The 18231-nt window shown below is 48.0% G+C and overlaps 1 protein-coding gene across 1 annotated transcript; it reads right to left on the reverse strand.

Moving 5' to 3' along the window:
• Positions 1-201: 201 nt before the first annotated feature.
• Positions 202-2668, reverse strand: fitm2 (fat storage inducing transmembrane protein 2). The gene is made up of 2 exons (XM_081385927.1): positions 2494-2668; positions 202-2264 (listed from the first exon to the last, which is right to left on the reverse strand). The coding sequence occupies exons 1-2, from the start codon at positions 2664-2666 to the stop codon at positions 1685-1687; spliced, it is 753 nt and encodes a 250-aa protein (XP_081242053.1). The 5' UTR covers positions 2667-2668; the 3' UTR covers positions 202-1684.
• Positions 2669-18231: the final 15563 nt, after the last annotated feature.

The raw sequence follows: 18231 nt of genomic DNA on the forward strand, positions 1-18231 counted from the left end.
AAGGGGGCATCATTTCCCCCATGACGTGCATTAAACTGTGTGTGCATCAGATCCCGCAGCATTTGTCCAGAGAAATCCAGAATTTTCCCACACCACCCAAAACAGAGAGAAGTGTAAGAGGAATGTAGGATGATGCAAAATATATTTCATTGAGTTTACTGAGTCTTACCTTGAGACAAAAATAAGAAATAAAATGCACGACAAAATCAATATTTATTCATTCAAACACCATAGTGAATTAAATAAAAATACACCTCAGTGATGTGTTGTTACACTAACAATATCTCCATGTCATCACATCAGTTGAAACGGGGACAGTTCAATGAAATGTCTGCGCTTGCTTTCTTTGAAATACTGATGTAACCTATTACAACAAACATTATTACAATGATAATCACCAAAATATTTTAATTAACACTCATGCAATGACTAATGGATGTGCCCGCCATAACCAGCATGTTCCATCATTTGTATGTTAGAATTAATTTACATCTAATTTTCATTGTTCCTCAAACCTGCAAAAGATCATTATACCCAGATAAATATTAGTGCATTCTAGTCTTCTTGGAAAGTTCGTAGGCCTATTTACGAGTTGGGAAGTCGTGTTTAGAACGTGGTGCGTTCAAATCAAGTCGGAGAAAGATGGCAGTGTAGCTTTTAATTAACTAGGCCTACAAAAAATACAGCAAGGTTTTTAAACTCTTCTTCTAAAAAAAAAAAAAAAAACAAAGAACGTGCATCAGGTGTGTTTTGCTTTTATATATTTTTAATTGATTTTGAAGCCACTGCAACTATAATATTAGGCCTATATTATTGTTATATTGCAATGCGATTATTGTGCAGACAGCTAGCTTATTTTGTTGTAAATAAATAAAAAGCCTGACAATGTCACTAAAACAGTATTGTGGTGTTCCAACACGTTTCTCACTGGCACGCCCCCAACTGGTAAAACTCGTGGCAAATCCCGAGCTTCCCACTCGTATTTACGACATTGTGGTTACGGTCATTTGCGTAAATACAATCATTCCAAAATGACTTAAAGGAACCATTACTTTAAAAGTATAACAACCCAGTCGCCAGATAGTGTTATAATATTTCACACAGTACATTTTAAATCGTTTTAGGTTTCAAGAACAGTCATCCTTTAATAAACTGATCAGACTTTTGACATTCATCAGTGCTATGAGGAATGATGACAACTGCGAATAACGAATCTAACAGTGGCACATGAATGAACAGTTTGGCCTTCAGGAAACACATAAAATGGTCCTATGAAAACATAATGCAAGTAACAAATGCATTCTGCTGCAATTCTCTGACTTCCAAAAACTATATAATATTAAAAAGATTAGTTTCAACGGACAAAGTCTAAATATTTACTGTTAAAAAAGGCAGCACAGCTGAAGATTGCAGGTTGATTACAGGAGGTAACGTTAGCAGCAGACTAATGTATAAGCTAAATTTACTGTCAGGTGTTCTATTCCAGCTCTGTATAAAGCAACAAAACTTTTGAAGGCAACAATAAGGTTCAGATGTGAGTTCTCAGATTACAGATTGTCATTTTAGGAACACCAGCTGCCTTCTGCTCCACATGGACGGCTAACCCATCATAGATCTCACATAACATTAACAGAGCAGATATTTGAAGCTTGTTGTAGTGCACTTGTACCATTTATTTCTCACACTAAGCATGTTGTTTCTGTTGTGGAGGGAGACCTGGAGAAATGACAAATGGGTACCAAACAACATAGGTCAAGTACCATCCTAATATCCCACACGAGGTCCCTAGAATCTTGTCGATAATATCATGGAAATACACAGAAGTGCATCCGAACATCCATATCCAGATGACTACAATCGCATTAAGTGCTATATAAAGACAATCAAGAGGAGCGTTTCTGCTAACATCAGTTATGTGTAACATGGGCACCATTTCCTCCACAATCACAAGAGAAGAGTAAGTCAAGATGAAGGAGTGTCCAGATATGTCAAATCCATCCCAGATGAATCCAGCCTTCCTGCATGCCGCCTTTGTGGTAATGTCACCATGGATGACTCGCATGTTGTCTGACTCATAGCATGAACCTGTAACGTCTTCAATGTAGAAAAAAAACTCAGTGCATGTGTACCAAATGAGAGTTGCTACCAGTAGTGATGTAAGCCGCCTCAACACAAATCGGTGGCTTTTGTTGTAAGAGTTGGAGTAAAGGATGAATGGCAGAAGCAAAACAATGGTCCAACCCCAAGAAACTTTCACAAAATATCTGAAAGTAAAAAAGTGAAGCAAAAAAGATTAAATGACTTTGAGCCAAACATCAATGTCATATTAAGTTGTCAATGACATGCGTTGCTTTTATTATTGCATATATTGCTTTATATGGCATATTAATATTATTTTCTAAAAACGAACACATCTATAGTAACATTATTTAGTTTTGCAGTGTTTCAATGAGTTCTAGCTGGGTAAGGGAGCTACCATAGACATGTACTCACAGATTTAAAACATTCCTACTGCTACTGAAGTAGCTCTCAGGCACGAGGTCGATCTTTTTCAAAACTGATCCTGTAAACGAAATACAAAAGAACAAGTGCGGTAAATAACCACGGGTACATGGCTGTCTCCAGAAACAAGCCAAGCTGTTCACTAAGCTGCCTACTGCAGCCATGTTGTTCTATGTGCTGTGTGTGTTTGAATGCGGAAACAGAAACCACACTTCCAAAAATCCTACTATGGTTACGGGTTGCTAATTAATATCCATGAGCAAGCGTTCGCCATTGGATAACTACCAAGCAACGTCGCCATAACGTAATTAATATTCAAGAGTCAGACGTCCGCCATTGGAAGGTTACCGAAAACGTCGGCGCTATTTGATTAATATGCATTAGTGAAACGGTCGTTGAAAGTCTTTGCTGTAATTTCGCAATCTGGAATCGGGTGAGTTGGACGGTCCTCAGTAGGCCCACTAGGCCGTATTTACAAAAAAAAAAAAAAAAAAAAAAAAAAAAAAAATCACGAACTCACGCTACTCAAAGAATTAATTTCTTTCCCCATCGTATGAGATAACACCAGAACAGACGTTGTTTAAATGTGAGTTCAATAGTTTAAACTAATAAAGCTATTTTAAAGCATGACAAAATATAGGCCTATTACATAATTATAAAATCTTTATCACCTAGTTGTTTCACCTTTTCAATGTAGGCCTATGTATCTTTCAAGAAGAGGAGTTTTGCAGGGTTTTTTTGTTCACTGTCCAATAGGTGGCACTATAATAAAGTCACGAAAAACCTCGAGACTCTTAAAAATGGTCACCAGCAAAGAATCATATCATTCTATCTGCTTAATTTTTATCAAACAATGTAGAGTTGGTGGTACGCATTTGTTGAAGACCACTGTTTTCACCTGAATGAGACCCAAACCTGAAGGTATACAGATACATTAGGCTAACCAATACTGTTCAATGTGCACTTATTAATTAGCTAAAATAACAATAATTAAAACAATATAATTTGGTATGATTTATAAATTTAGGCACCGTGGAAAGTTCCACTGGCTTGCCCTTTTTGCACTTTTTATTGGCAGGACAGTATTTATTCAGGGGCAGAGTTTCCAAGCATGTGTGCCATTTGGCTATGTTGTCTCTCCATTCTGCCTCCCTCCACACATTGTGCCAGACAGAACAGTCTGACAGGATGTTAAATACTGGTGTTTTAAAAGTGATTGTCATAGATTTAAAAATCATCTATAAATCTCTATAACAGTTACAATTGGAAGCCGTACGGGTCCAATTGGACCCTTATTTTAATTGCTAAATCCATTTTGTACACTACCTGGATGCAGTCATGAATCATCAAAAGAAGAAGGAGGCCATCTTAGAAACAGCTGTTAGCTGAATGGACCTAAAACGTTTGACATCCAAATTTTCACATGAGAATCGAAACCAAATTCTCTTTATTTTTATTCATTTTAGATGTATTTTTACATATAATAAACTAGCCTGCTGAATAGCTCTGATTTAAACATAAAAACAATAGGTTACTGTCGTAACCCCGGTTCTCTGAAACATCGAGTGGAGAGATCCACCTATGGGAAGGGCATCCGGTACCTGACCTCTGTAGAAGCATCCAATTGCACCAAGTCTGGTTAACAGACAGAAGTGCGCAGCCAATGCCCGGTAAGGCCACACCCCCTTACCTAAGGCATATAATCCCCATGCGCGCTCGTGTACCTCAGTAAGTATATTCGCTTCTCGTGCAGCAAGCGGGGCAAAGCTGGTGGATCTCTCCACTCGATGTTTCAGAGAACCGGGGTTACGACAGTAACCTATTGTTCTCTTTCATCATCTCGTTTCGAGATCCACCTATGGGAGACCTGGACAGCTCCCCGATTGCCCAATACACCTACAGTGAAATTATGAGACCAGAGAAGGACGGTCACCTCCGAGAGGTGGTGCCTGACACGTCCTAAAGAAACATGACCCTGCCAGCATAACGCCACGCTGACTGCAGTGGACAGGCAGAGCATGCATCATGCATGAGACACATACATGAAAATAGCCCCCCATTACAAATGCACAAGCTAAACCCAAAAAGGAATGCAAGTGTTTGGTGACTGGAATGAACATGACTGGCCCGCCCGTTCACTCCTCGTTGGATACCTAACGGGGCTTGAGGGAAAGGGTTAAGAGGACCCTACCCCTAGGACCGAGTGTGCCACCGAGGTTCTAGTGACATCTAACTGGTAGTAACGCACAAAGGTATGAGGAGAGGCCCAGCTGGCAGCGGAGCAGATGTCCTGCAGTGACACTCCCCTGAACAAAGCCCAAGAGGTGGCTAAGCCTCTTGTGGAATGAGCTCTGATGCCCTCAGGGGGCTGCACTCCCTTTGCTTCATACGCCATAGTTATCGCATCCACAAGCCAATGTGAGAGGTGTTGCTTCGAAATGGGACTCCCCCTGTGCGGAGGAGCCCATGAAACAAAGAGCTGGTCGCTCTTACGGAAAGCACTGGTCCTGGTCATATATGCTCGCAGAGCACGGACGGGACACAGAGCATTGAGCCTCTGATCCTCCGGGGAAGCAAAGGGTGGAGGGTGAAAAGCGGACAGCTCCAAAACCTCTGACGTGAACGCAGGGAAGCATTTCGGCATGAAGGCCGGGTTAGGCTTAAGGAAAACCTTATCTCCACTTAGGGAGAATTTGGCGCACGAGGGATGAACCGAGAGTGCGTGTAGCTCACTGACCCGTTTAGCAGATGCCAAGGCCAAGAGCAAAGCTGTCTTGAGGGACAGCAGCTTAAGGGAGATACTCCCCAGCGGTTCAAAGGGATGTAGAGACAGCGCTTCCAGCACCATGGAGAGGTCCCACTCCGGAACAATTCTCCTGGTGACCGGTAAAGAGCGGCGTGCACCCTTCATAAACCTGCGGATTAGAGGGTGCTGCCCAACCGACGAGCCCTCAAAACCCACATGGCAGGCTGAAATCGCAGCCAGATAGACCTTAATAGTGGAAAAGGACCTGCCCTTTTCCATGAGGTCCTGCAGGAAACACAAAATATCGGGCACCGAGCACTGATAAGATGTGAGACCACGCCCATCACACCACCCCTCGAACACTTGCCACTTACAACCATACAGGGATCGCGTGGACGCGGCCCTGGCATTCTGGATCGTGGCAATTACACGCGGCGGGAGCCCCAGTGCATTTAGGTTCGTCCTCTCACGGGCCAGGCCCAGAGAGCCACCCTGTCCGGGTGGGGGTGGTAAATCTCCCCGTTGGCCTGGGACAACAGGTCCGTGCGAGGGGGGAGGCGCCATGGCTCGGCGTATAACAGAGGGATTATCTCTGCCAGCCACGGGGCTTTGGGCCACCTGGGTGCTATCAGAATAAGAGACAGGCCATGCTCCCTCACCCTGGCCAGTGTAGGAATTATAAGGCACAGAGGAGGAAAAGCATACAGCAGCACTTTGGGCCATGGGTGGGCCAGTGCGTCCGCCCCGAGGGGCGCGTCCACGTCCTTTAGCGAGAAGAACATAGGACAATGGTGGTTTTCGCGCGAGGCGAATAGATCTACGGCTGCCTGTCCGAATCTCGCCCATAAAATCTCCACTATCTGCGGGTGAAGGCGCCAATCCCCGTAAATTGGGTTTCCCCTCGATAGCAGATCCGCGCCTCTGTTCAGAATGCCCAGAACATGAGTCGCGCGTAATGACAGAAACACCCGCCTGCTCCACACCAAAAGCTTGTACGCTAGAGCGTGGAGTTTCGACGAGCGCATGCCGCCCTGACGGTTGATATAAGCCACTGCTGTGGTATTGTCGCACCGTACTAGAACGTGATGTCCCTGCAGGCGAGGCAGAAAATGATTTAGAGCTTTCCAGATGGTCAGGAGCTCTAAATAATTTATGTGCGCTGAACGTAGTCTGCTCAGCCACAGACCGTTCACCGTTCTGCCTTCCTGGGTGGCTCCCCAGGCTGTTAAGGACGCATCTGTCGTCACAACTTTCCGCATCGTAACCGTCCCGAGGGGGGTTCCCCGTGCGTAAAAGCCCTCGCTCTCCCAATGACGCAGGGCTGCCGAGCAGGCGCGCTCACCGTAACTGAGCGGCAGAGATCGTGAATCGGGCTGAAATGAAGTGACAAAACCCATTTCGTGAACGCTCTCATTCTCAGTAGACCCAATGGCACAACCTGGATAGATGATGCCATGAGACCCTGCAGCCTGAGGCATGTACGGTATTGTACTCTCGCCCCTTCTCTGAAACGAGACAGACAGTCCATCAGAGAGCGAACGCGCTCTTGAGAGAGACGCGCTCGCATGGAGACTGAACTCAATTCCAAGCCCAGGAAAATGACATTCTGACTGGGAGTCAGATTGCTCTTTCTCATATTCACATTGAAACCGAGGGATGTGATGTGCGCGAGTACCCGGGTGGTGTCCCGCGACACACTCTCCTTCGATTCGGCTATGATGAGCCAATCGTCTATGTACGTCAGAATTCTCAGCCCTGATAGTCTCAGGGGCGTCAAACCCGCTTCCGCACATAAACAAAATGTTCGGGGACTCAAACTGAGCCCGAATGGCAGAACTGTAAATTCGTAACATGTGCCTTGGTAGGCGAAACGAAGATACTTCCTGTGTGGGGAGTAGATGCTTATGTGAAAGAAAGCATCTCTCAGATCGACTGATGTGAACCAGTCGTTCTGCTTTATGGCACGGGCGAGAGAGCCTTGTGTCAACATTCTGAAATTGTATTTCCTCAAGTGCTTGTTCAACACTCGAAGATCCAATATGGGGCGGGGTGGGCCGCATTTCTTTGGAACAAGAAAATACCGGGAATAAAAACCCTGGTTTATCAGATTGGGTGGTACCCTCTGAATCGCTCCCTTGCTTAGGAGAGAGGAGATTTCCTCTTTCAGAATGTGTGCGGCATTTTCCTCCGTGTGAGAAGAGAGAACACTGTTGAAATGTGGAGGTCTCATTGCAAACTGCAGCCTGTAACCCTTGGTTACGGTACGCAACACCCACTCGGGAGCTGAAATGGCCTGCCAAGCCGCTTCGTGACTCGCGAGCGCCCCCGCTCGGGCTGGAGCGGAGCTGTGAGCGTCCAGCTGGTTTGTCAATGATGCAATGCCGCCATCCAGTGGGCACACTGGGGGCGGCATGCATGGATTCGGAGGAATTTCCTCTTTCTGCAATGAGATGGGATCTCTCTGCAGAGAAGGGATTTCCCTCCGAAACGAATCTATGTAATTCGTGTTTTTTTGAATTGTGTGTGTTTTGTGCTGGACATGCACTTGGGCCGAAGCCTTTATTGAAACCGTGAGGGGAACAGAGGGCGAGTGGTGCTTTGGTGCCACTACACATGAACGTGACCTCACAGAGTGCCCCCTGAACGTGGGGGGAAAACACACACTTGCACCCGCGAACTGGGCAGTCTCGCGGCGCGGTGAGCCGAGGGCACCGCTGGGTCTTTTCGACGGGGGTCCTGAACAAAGAGGGGAGTCCGACGGGTTTGTGACCCGCGACGGCAGACTCGGAGTCCCCATCGGTAGAACGTCAGGCAGGCCGCTTGCGTTTCGAGTCGGTAGAAGTGGGGTTAGCCTGTCTCCCGGCCGCGGCCGCGGGGGGATTAGACTTTCCCCAGCGCTTGGCCGGCGCTGGGGCTTGCTGCCGTGGTGGAGGGATGCTGCGGGGTTTTTTCTTGCCCTGAGCAAACTGTCGACCTATGGCAGGTGGGTTAGGCACACGCGCAGGGGGCACCTGGCGTGGGGCAGCCTTCCTGGGAAGGCACAGCTTAAACGCCTCATCTTCTTTCTTCTTATCATCGCACCGTTGTTGCATCAGTGCGACGGCGGGACCGAAGAGAGCCCGGCCGGGCACCACCGGCGCGCCTGCGATGCGCCGCTTCTCGCTGTCAGGGAGTCCTGACAGATTGAGCCACAGCGCGCGCTCTCCCACTACGGAAAGCGCCATGGAGCGCCTGCAAGCTTGGACGGCCTGCCGGGCGTTACGGAGAACGAGGTCGTTCCCCATGAGGATTTCCTTCCAGAGGGTATCCGAAGGATTTCCTTTCACCAGCTGCTGTCCTAGTTCCTCGAGAATCTCCGCCTGGTAGGCGGAGAGGAGGGAAGAAACGTTCAGCGCCCTGACAGCCACGGCCGATGATTTATACGTGGCTTGGTGAATGGAAGCAGCAAACCGGTCCATCTTGTTTGGCAGGACCGGCTTAGGGGCGAGTAGCCCACCCTGAGCGGGGTTAAGGTGTCTGGCGATGGACGGCTCGACAGCGGGGGGGTCGCCCATACCGTGAGCCACCATATCCTTAGCCTCGAGTCCCGAGAGACCGTGTCTGAAGTCGAGCGGGTCGCTCCAGTACGTTCTCATGTGCTTAGCGCACGCCGGGAGGATGGGGAAGAGTTGTTTCCTCGGGCCGGGAGGGGGTCCCAGCACTTTCCCATCATAAATGTCCCTCTCCTGGTCGGTGACGTTCTGGGGAGTTGGCCACTCAACGTTGAGACGAGCGGCCGCTCGCTCACACACTTCCAGGAGAACGGCTTGTGGTAAAGCCGTGAGGGCCGTGCTAGCCTGGGGAACACCGGGGGGCGGGATGACCTCCTTGTCCTCGGAGACCCCAAGGATATCCTCCTCGCCAGAACCGGCCGGTTCGTGGACGAGAGCGAGGCCGCCCTCGAAGATGTCCTCTTCGGGGAAGGCGGAATTGGGCTGGTCAGCCCAAACAAACTGAGTCGCGCCCCGGGAGGCCCCCGGTAGCGCGTCATCACCGTGTCCTCCGTCCGAGTCCGAAGTTAGGGAGAGCTCGGTGCACTGTGTCACAGCTACCTTGAAACGGCGCTTCAGCAGCTTCCTCGGCAGCCTTAGACAAAGGCTGCAATTCTCAGGATTCTCCAAGGCTTCGCGAGCATGCCTCGGACCCAAGCAAACCACGCAAAGCTGGTGAGGGTCCTTCGCGGCAATAAGGGCTCCACACGCGGCCGGGCAGGCCCGTGATAGGGAGTCCCCCGACGAGGCGGCAGGCTTGGACAGCGACATATCCGCAAAAAAGCCGGAGAAATCCGTGGCGGGCAGCCGTTATTGGAGGAAAACGGAGATAGAGAGCGTGGGCGGCTCCGAATGCAACGCGCAACAGATGAAAACACGACTGTCACGTCCGGCGGAGGCTGATCGAGTCGATATGTCCTCCTGCAGACACGCGGTGAGCAGTGTGCAAATTTTCACTGAGCTGAGTAATACAGAGATCGCGAGAAGCGAATGACAACTGAGGTACACGAGCGCGCATGGGGATTATATGCCTTAGGTAAGGGGGTGTGGCCTTACCGGGCATTGGTTGCGCGCTTCTGTCTGTTAACCAGACTTGGTGCAATTGGATGCTTCTACAGAGGTCAGGTACCGGATGCCCTTCCCATAGGTGGATCTCGAAACGATATGATGAAAGAGAACTTGTAAATATAGGCTAATTTATACTCTAGATTAAAAAGTAATGAAAATATTTGCACAAGATTTCATTTATTTACATCACATACAGTACATTTCATAATTTTTTATATGTGTTACCCATGGCCACTGATAAAACCCTTTAGACACCACACTTTTGTAAGTGTCTAGACAAGATGATGTCATATTAGTGGAAGTGGGATTGTTTTTTGGCCTAATTGTCTAGAGGTGTTTCACCCAAGCTTGACCCACTTCATACTGTCTCACAAGAGGGCCTCAATGAGTTATGGCTTTGTCTCTTCCTCAGAGCATTCCTGACAGTAAATCTGAAATGTTACAGCTTGACATCATGTGTACATCATGAGTGCTTCATGTATGTGTGTGTGTGTGTGTGTGTGTGTGTGTGTGTGTGTGTGTGTGTGTCCATTTAATGAAAATCAGTGAGGTCCATTGTTGTTTTGGACCCCATTGATTTTCATTGTATGGATAGAAACATTCTTCAGAATATCTTCTTTTGTGTTCCACAAAGAAATAAAGTAAATGATGACAGAATTTTTGTTTTTGTGACTTTTATTTGAGGACAAAATGATTTTAGTTTTTCGTAATTTTCAGTTAAAATGAATGTTAATTTAGAGATTCTTAAATTTAAATTTTGTCAATTTTATTCCACATGTTGTAGGCCAACATGTTATGATATTTTACTGTTATGATTTTTTTTTTATTATAGGCTGTAGCAAATAGCAAATAACTGCAAAATAACTGTAGCAAATTGTGCTTTAGTACCAGGGTCTTGTTTTTTTTTCTTCAAAACATTCTTCAAAATATTTTCTTTTGTGTTCCATAGAAGAACTAAAGTGAATGATGACAGAATTCTTATTTTTAGGTGAATTATCCTTTTCAAATGATTTGAGGACAAAATAACTTGATTGATTAACTGAATTACAGTTGTTGGTAATATTCAATCAGTTGAATAATGTGTTAATTTAGAGTTAATATTTTCCTTTTATCAATGTTATTTGTTCACAGATTTTACATGAATATTTTTTTCTGCTATGATTTTTAATACATTTTTAATTAAATGCAGGCTTTCCAGTAGATAAACTGGTAACAAATGTTGCTAGCAATGCCAGGTCATTGATATGGGAATACTGAAAAAATAAGGTTTCAATCTACTTTTGGATAAAAGTGTCAGATCAATTGTATAAATTATAAGTTGGTATCTACTTATGAATAGTTAGTTCCAATGTGTTATAGGTGTAACTGCTAAATCAATGTGTAATGAGAATATGTGTGTGTGATTCCTTTAATTCCAGTAACTGGTGGTCAGAACAGACCCATTGTCTCTGTTCCCTTCAAAACTATCCATCACCATGAACAGCTACATCACTTAGCAAATTTGTTTTCAGGGCTGCCAAAACAAAGTTTAGACTGCTGAAATGACAAATGGAATAGCAGCAGGGAATGGGAAGTCCTGGCTCTTTGCTAAATGACGTGGTTCGTACAGAGAAAGACCCGACTGTCCTTTTCATTGCTGTGGAGGAGATAATGGCACAGCTGTGCACCTTTTAAAGTCACCATTTCTCTCTCTTTCATTCCCACAATGCACAAAGATCCTTCATCATTAAAGGGGTGGTTGATTTCACTTTTCTAACTTAGTGTGTAATGTTTCTGTTTGAGCATAAACAACATCTGCAAAGTTACAACGCTCAAAGTTCAAAGCAAAGGAAGAAATTTATTTTTAAAGAAATACTTTTTTAAGGACTACAACAAATGGCTAGTAGCCTATCCAGTGATGGGAATAACGGCATTACTAACGGCGTTACTTTTTTTAGTAACGAGTAATCTAATTGATTACTCTTCCCATCTTAATAACGTCATTACCATTACTTCCAAAAAATGCGGCGTGTTACTATAATTTAAGCTGTTTTCATCAGACCAACTAGATCTCTGATGCCGGTTTCACACTGCATGCGTTTGCAGAGTATGGAACGCCAAGTCACATTTCGCCACTAACCAAACGCGTTTCATTCTCAAAACGCCGGTGTTTACAGTGTTTAAGAGGAAAAGACACTGCAAAGTACGGCGTTCTGTGGTACAAACGCCACAAATTACGGTGTTAGCAAAGCAAAATCGCCGTTTTTTTTATCCAGTCAACAACGCCGTTTCTGACACCGCAGGCCATCCATAGTGCGCCGTAATTTGCGGCGCTTCTGTCTGACAAAGATGGCGTAAAAAGCGGCGTTTTGTATAATATTATAATCAGCCCCTCCCTTTTCTTCAAAGTTAAGCCCATCTAATGAAGCAAATGGAAACACAAATATAGTAGATTGTCGATCTGAATGGCGATCTGGCTTAAGGGTTCTGTTTTTCTAACGTTGGACTAGTGTTTGGACTTTTATCGTGTCATATTTTTTATTTCTTCATTGGGCACAAGTATATTGCTGATTATAATGATTTATATAGGCCTAGATGCTTCACGATATAGTCCATCTCAGTTTTAAAGCTACCAATTTGAGTTATTAAACCCAATAGCCTAGTGGTCAGTAGCCTACACTGTGCACTGGCATTTGTTGCTTTTTCAGCTTCTTACGACCCGAGTTCAAGTCCCGGTTCGTCAATCTTTTTTGATACTTCACTGTCCTATCATAATAAAAGGCAAAAAAATATATTCTTTAAACTGATGCAAGTTAAGCTCCATCCACACACAGAATAGAATAAGCATAAAAAGCCGATACATCAACATCTCTCATCATTGGGGTGGGGGAACAGATTTCGACAGCTGAACTATTTGCCGTCGGATTCTGTTCCCCCTATGTTTCTTACACCATGAGGTTCTAATATTTATCACATTTCAGTTTCATACCAAACCCAATAGCCTAGTAGTCAGTACATTATGCATCGGCATTCTTTGTTTTTCAGCTTATTACGACCCGAGTTCAAGTCCCGGTTCGTCAATCTTTTTTGATACTTCACTGTCCTATTGTCACGGTCACGTTCTTCAGCCTTCATCTGTGTGTGCACTTCATTCCCCAGAATCCTCCATGGCGCACACCTGCACTCACTCACCCAATCACCAATCATCATCACCTGCACTCCCTCATTAACCACCCTTTATATTCAGCACTCTCCCTTCACTCCTTGTCTGGTCTCGTCGATGTTCACCTTAACATGACCCACAGACTTCCGAACACTTACCTGGATTCCTACCTGTCATTTCATCCTCTCCAATCCGTCCTGCCTGCCATCCTGTTCTGCCTTCAGCCCGACATCATCTGCAAAGAGAAAGAAAGACAAGGACATTACCAACCAGCTAAGCATCCACTGTTATTCTGTGTTTCTGTTACTCACCATCTGTCTGCATCTCCACACTCCCTGAAAATAAACTATTAACCTTACCATCTTGTCTGCATCCTCTGTAAAACCCTGACAGAAGACCAGACCACACGAAGCATGGAAGTTGCTCACTTCACCCTAACCCCAGCTGATCGTCTGATTCATTGTTTTCAAGATGGCTGCTCAATCGAGGAATATGTCGCCGGCTTTCTGGAGCTTTCTGTTGGGGTAAGCTGGACAGATGATGTCCTAAAAACAGTATTTTGGGGCGGACTGGATAACCATCTGTACCAGCAAGCTCCAGCGGAGGCAATCCCAGGCTCATTTGCCCAGTATCTAGATCATGTGTTGAGGTTGAGTGGCTCAAGGTTCACCGTAGGTGATGTTGAGGACATCGCCACTCAACCACCATCTCCAGCCATCTTCACCACGCCACCCATCATCCGGAATTCAGTCACCAGCACTAGCGAGCCTGCATTTGACGCCAGTCCAGCCGAGCCTGCACTTCACGCCAGTCCAGCCGAGCCCGCACTTCACGCCAGAGCTGCCGAGACCAAGGCAGTAGGCGTCGTGCCCGCCGCCCCTGAGTCTATGAGCGTCATGCCCGCCGCGCCTGTGACTGACAGCGTCGCCTGCCCGCCAGAGCCAGAGCCCGAGCCGGTCGCCTGCCCGCCAGAGCCCGAGCCGGTCGCCAGCCCGCCAGAGCCAGAGCCGGTCGCCTGCCCGCCAGAGCCAGAGCCGGTCGCCTGCCCGCCAGGGCCAGTCGCCTGCCCGCCAGAGCCTGTGAGCGTCGTTCTCCCCGAGCCAGAGCCAGAGTTTTCAAAGCCCTCATCGCTGGTCCCGTCCAGCTCAAAGCCCTCATCGCTGGTCCTGTCCAGCACAAAGCCCTCATCGCTGGTCCTGTCCAGCACAAAGCCCTCATCGCTGGTCCTGTCCAGCACAAAGCCCTCATCGCTGGTCCTGTCCAGCACAAAGCCCTCATCGCTGGTTCCGTCCAGCTCAAATCCCTCTTCATCGCTGGTCCCGTCCAGCACAAAGCCCTCATCGCTGGTTCCGTCCAGCTCAAATCCCTCTTCATCGCTGGTCCCGTCCAGCTCAAAGCCCTCATCGCTGGTCCCGTCCAGCACAAAGCCCTCATCGCTGGTCCCGTCCAGCTCAAATCCCTCTTCATCGCTGGTCCCGTCCAGCTCAAAGCCCTCATCGCTGGTCCCGTCCAGCTCAAAGCCCTCATCGCTGGTCCCGTCCAGCTCAAAGCCCTCATCGCTGGTCCCGTCCAGCTCAAAGCCCTCATCGCTGGTCCCATCCAGCACAGAGCCGCCTTCGCCGCTGGTCCCGTCCAGCACAGAGCCCTCTTCACCGCTGGTCCCGTCCAGCACAGAGCCTAGCACAGAGCCTTCACCGCTGGTCCCGTCCGGCACAGAGCCCTCTTCACCGCTGGTCCCGTCCAGCACAGAGCCCTCTTCACCGCTGGTCCCGTCCAGCACAGAGCCCTCTTCACCGCTGGTCCCGTCCAGCACAGAGTCTTCACCGCTGGTCCAGTCCAGCACTGAGCCCCCTTCACCGCTGGTTCCGTCCAGCACAGAGCCCTCTTCACCGCTGGTCCCAACCAGCACTGAGCCCTCTTCACCGCTGGTCCTGCCCAGCCCAAAGTCTACACCGCTGGTCCTGCCCAGCACCAAGCCTTCACTGCTGGTCCTGCCCTGTACAGAGCCTTCACTGTTGGTCCCATCCAGCTCAACGCCCTCCTCACAGCTGGTCCAGTCCAGCTCAACGCCCTCCTCACAGCTGGTCCTGTCCAGCTCAACGCCCTCCTCACAGCTGGTCCTGTCCAGCTCAACGCCCTCCTCACAGCTGGTCCAGTCCAGCTCAACGCCCTCCTCACAGCTGGTCCTGCCCAGCACAGAGCCCTCATCGCTGCCCAGCACAGAGCCCTCATCGCTGCCCAGCACAGAGCCCTCATCGCTGCCCAGCACAGAGCCCTCATCGCTGCCCAGCACAGAGCCCTCATCGCTGCCCAGCACAGAGCCCTCATCGCTGCCCAGCACAGAGCCCTCATCGCTGCCCAGCACAGAGCCCTCATCGCTGCCCAGCACAGAGCCCTCATCGCTGCCGGTTCCGCCCAGCTCAGAGCCCTCTTCGCCGCCGGTTCCGCCCAGCTCAGAGCCCTCTTCGCCGCCGGTTCCGCCCAGCTCAGAGCCCTCTTCGCCGCTGGTTCCGCCCAGCTCACAGCCCTCTTCGCCGCTGGTTCCGCCCAGCTCAGAGCCCTCTTCGCCGCTGGTCCCGTCCAGCTCAGAGCCCTCTTCGCCGATGGTCCCGTACAGCTCCGAGCCCTCCTCGCCGCTGGTCCCGTCCAGCTCAGAGTCCTCTTCGCCGCTGGTCCCGTCCAGTCCAGAGCCGCCTTCGTCACTGGTCCTGTCCAGCCCAGAGCCGCTTTCGCCCCCTGCCTCTTCCAGTCCAGTGTTAAAGCCTGATATTTCCCCAAAGGAATTTTGGGGGGGGGGCTATCAGTCTTCTCCGCCATGGCCACCCGAAGGGTCTTCTCCGCTATGGCCACCTGAAGGGTCCTCACCACCGTGGCCACCCGAAGGGTCTTCTCCGCCATGGCCACCCGAAGGGTCCTCACCGCCGTGGCCACCCGAAGGGTCCTCTCCGCCATGGCCACCCGAAGGGTTCTCTCCGCCATGGCCACCCGAAGGGTCCTCTCCGCCATGGCCACCCGAAGGGTCCTCTCCGCCATGGCCACCCGAAGGGTCCTCTCCGCCATGGCCACCTGAAGGGTCCTCTCCGCCATGGCCACCCGAAGGGTCCGCACCGCCATGGCCACCCGAAAGGTCCTTACCGCCATGGTCCCCTGCTCAGCCTGTATCACCATGGTCCCCTGATCAGTCTGCTTCACCTTGGTTCCCTGCTCAGCCTGCACCGTCCTGATCACCTCCTCTGTCTGTCCTGCCACCATCCTGGAGTTCGTACTCCTGAACCTGCTCCACCTTCCCGTCACGGACTCCAGGATGCCCACCCCCCCCTCCCGTATGCTGCCTTCTTCGGCGCGGGACGCGCCTTATGGGAGGGGGGAGTAATGTCACGGTCACGTTCTTCAGCCTTCATCTGTGTGTGCACTTCATTCCCCAGAATCCTCCATGGCGCACACCTGCACTCACTCACCCAATCACCAATCATCATCACCTGCACTCCCTCATTAACCACCCTTTATATTCAGCACTCTCCCTTCACTCCTTGTCTGGTCTCGTCGATGTTCACCTTAACATGACCCACAGACTTCCGAACACTTACCTGGATTCCTACCTGTCATTTCATCCTCTCCAATCCGTCCTGCCTGCCATCCTGTTCTGCCTTCAGCCCGACATCATCTGCAAAGAGAAAGAAAGACAAGGACATTACCAACCAGCTAAGCATCCACTGTTATTCTGTGTTTCTGTTACTCACCATCTGTCTGCATCTCCACACTCCCTGAAAATAAACTATTAACCTTACCATCTTGTCTGCATCCTCTGTAAAACCCTGACACCTATCATAATAAAAGGCAAAAAAATATATTCTTTAAACTGATGCAAGTTAAGTTCCATCCACACACAAAAATAAAATCAGCATTTTTAAGCCATTACATCAACACCTCTCATAATGGGAGTGGGGGAACGGATTCCGACAGCTGTTTTTTTGCCGTCGGATTCTGTTCCCCCCATATTTCTGACACACCAAGGTTGTAATATTTATCAGATTGATGCTGTTTAAGCTCCATCCACACACAGAATAGAATAAGCATATTTTAAGCCGATACATCAACATCTCTCATCATTGTGGTGGGGGAACGGATTTCGACAGCTGAACTATTTGCCGTCGGATTCTGTTCCCCCTATGTTTCTTACACCATGAGGTTCTAATATGTATAACATTTCAGCTTATTATTAAACCCAATAGCCTAGTGGTCAGTACACTCTGCACTTGCATCCATTTTCTTTCAGCTAATTACGACTCGAGTTCAAGTTCCGGTTCGTCAATATTTTTTTTTTACTTCACTGTCCTATCATAATAAAAGGTAAAACAATATATTCTTTAAACTGATGCAAGTTAAGCTCCATCCACACACAAAAATAAAATCAGCATTTTTAAGCCATTACATCAACACCTCTCATAATGGGAGTGGGGGAACGGATTCCGACAGCTGTTTTTTTGCCGTCGGACTCTGTTCCCCTCATATTTCTGACACACCGAGGTTCTAATATTTATCAGATTAATGCTGTTTAAGCTCCATCCACACACAGAATAGAATAAGCATATTTTAAGCCGATACATCAACATCTCTCATCATTCGGGTGGGGGAACGGATTTCGACAGCTGAACTATGTGCCGTCGGATTCTGTTCCCTCTATGTTGCTTACACAATGAGGTTCTAATATTTATCATATTTCAGGTAATTACCAAACCCAATAGCCTAGTGGTCAGTACACTCTGGACTTTTATTCATTGTTTTTCAGCTTATTACGACCCGAGTGCAAGTCCCGGTTCATCAATATTTTTTTTTTACTTCACTGTCCTATCATAATAAAAGGTAAAACAATATATTCTTTAAATTGATGCAAGTTAAGCTCCATCCACACACAAAAATAACATCAGCATATTTAAGCCATTACATCAACACCTCTCATAATGGGAGTGGGGGAACGGATTCCGACAGGTGTTTTTTTGCCGTCGGATTCTGTTCCCCCCATATTTCTGACACACTGAGGTTCTAATATTTATCAAATTGATGCTGTTTAAGCTCCATCCACACACAGAATAGAATAAGCATATTTTAAGCCGATACATCAACATCTCTCATCATTGTGGTGGGGGAACGGATTTCGACAGCTGAACTATTTGCCATCGGATTCTGTTCCCCCTATGTTTCTTACACCATGAGGTTGTAATTTGTATAACATTTCAGCTAAT

The sequence above is a fragment of the Scardinius erythrophthalmus genome (genome assembly GCF_964197995.2).
Source record: "Scardinius erythrophthalmus genome assembly, chromosome: 15".
In the NCBI taxonomy this organism is placed as follows: domain Eukaryota; kingdom Metazoa; phylum Chordata; class Actinopteri; order Cypriniformes; family Leuciscidae; genus Scardinius; species Scardinius erythrophthalmus.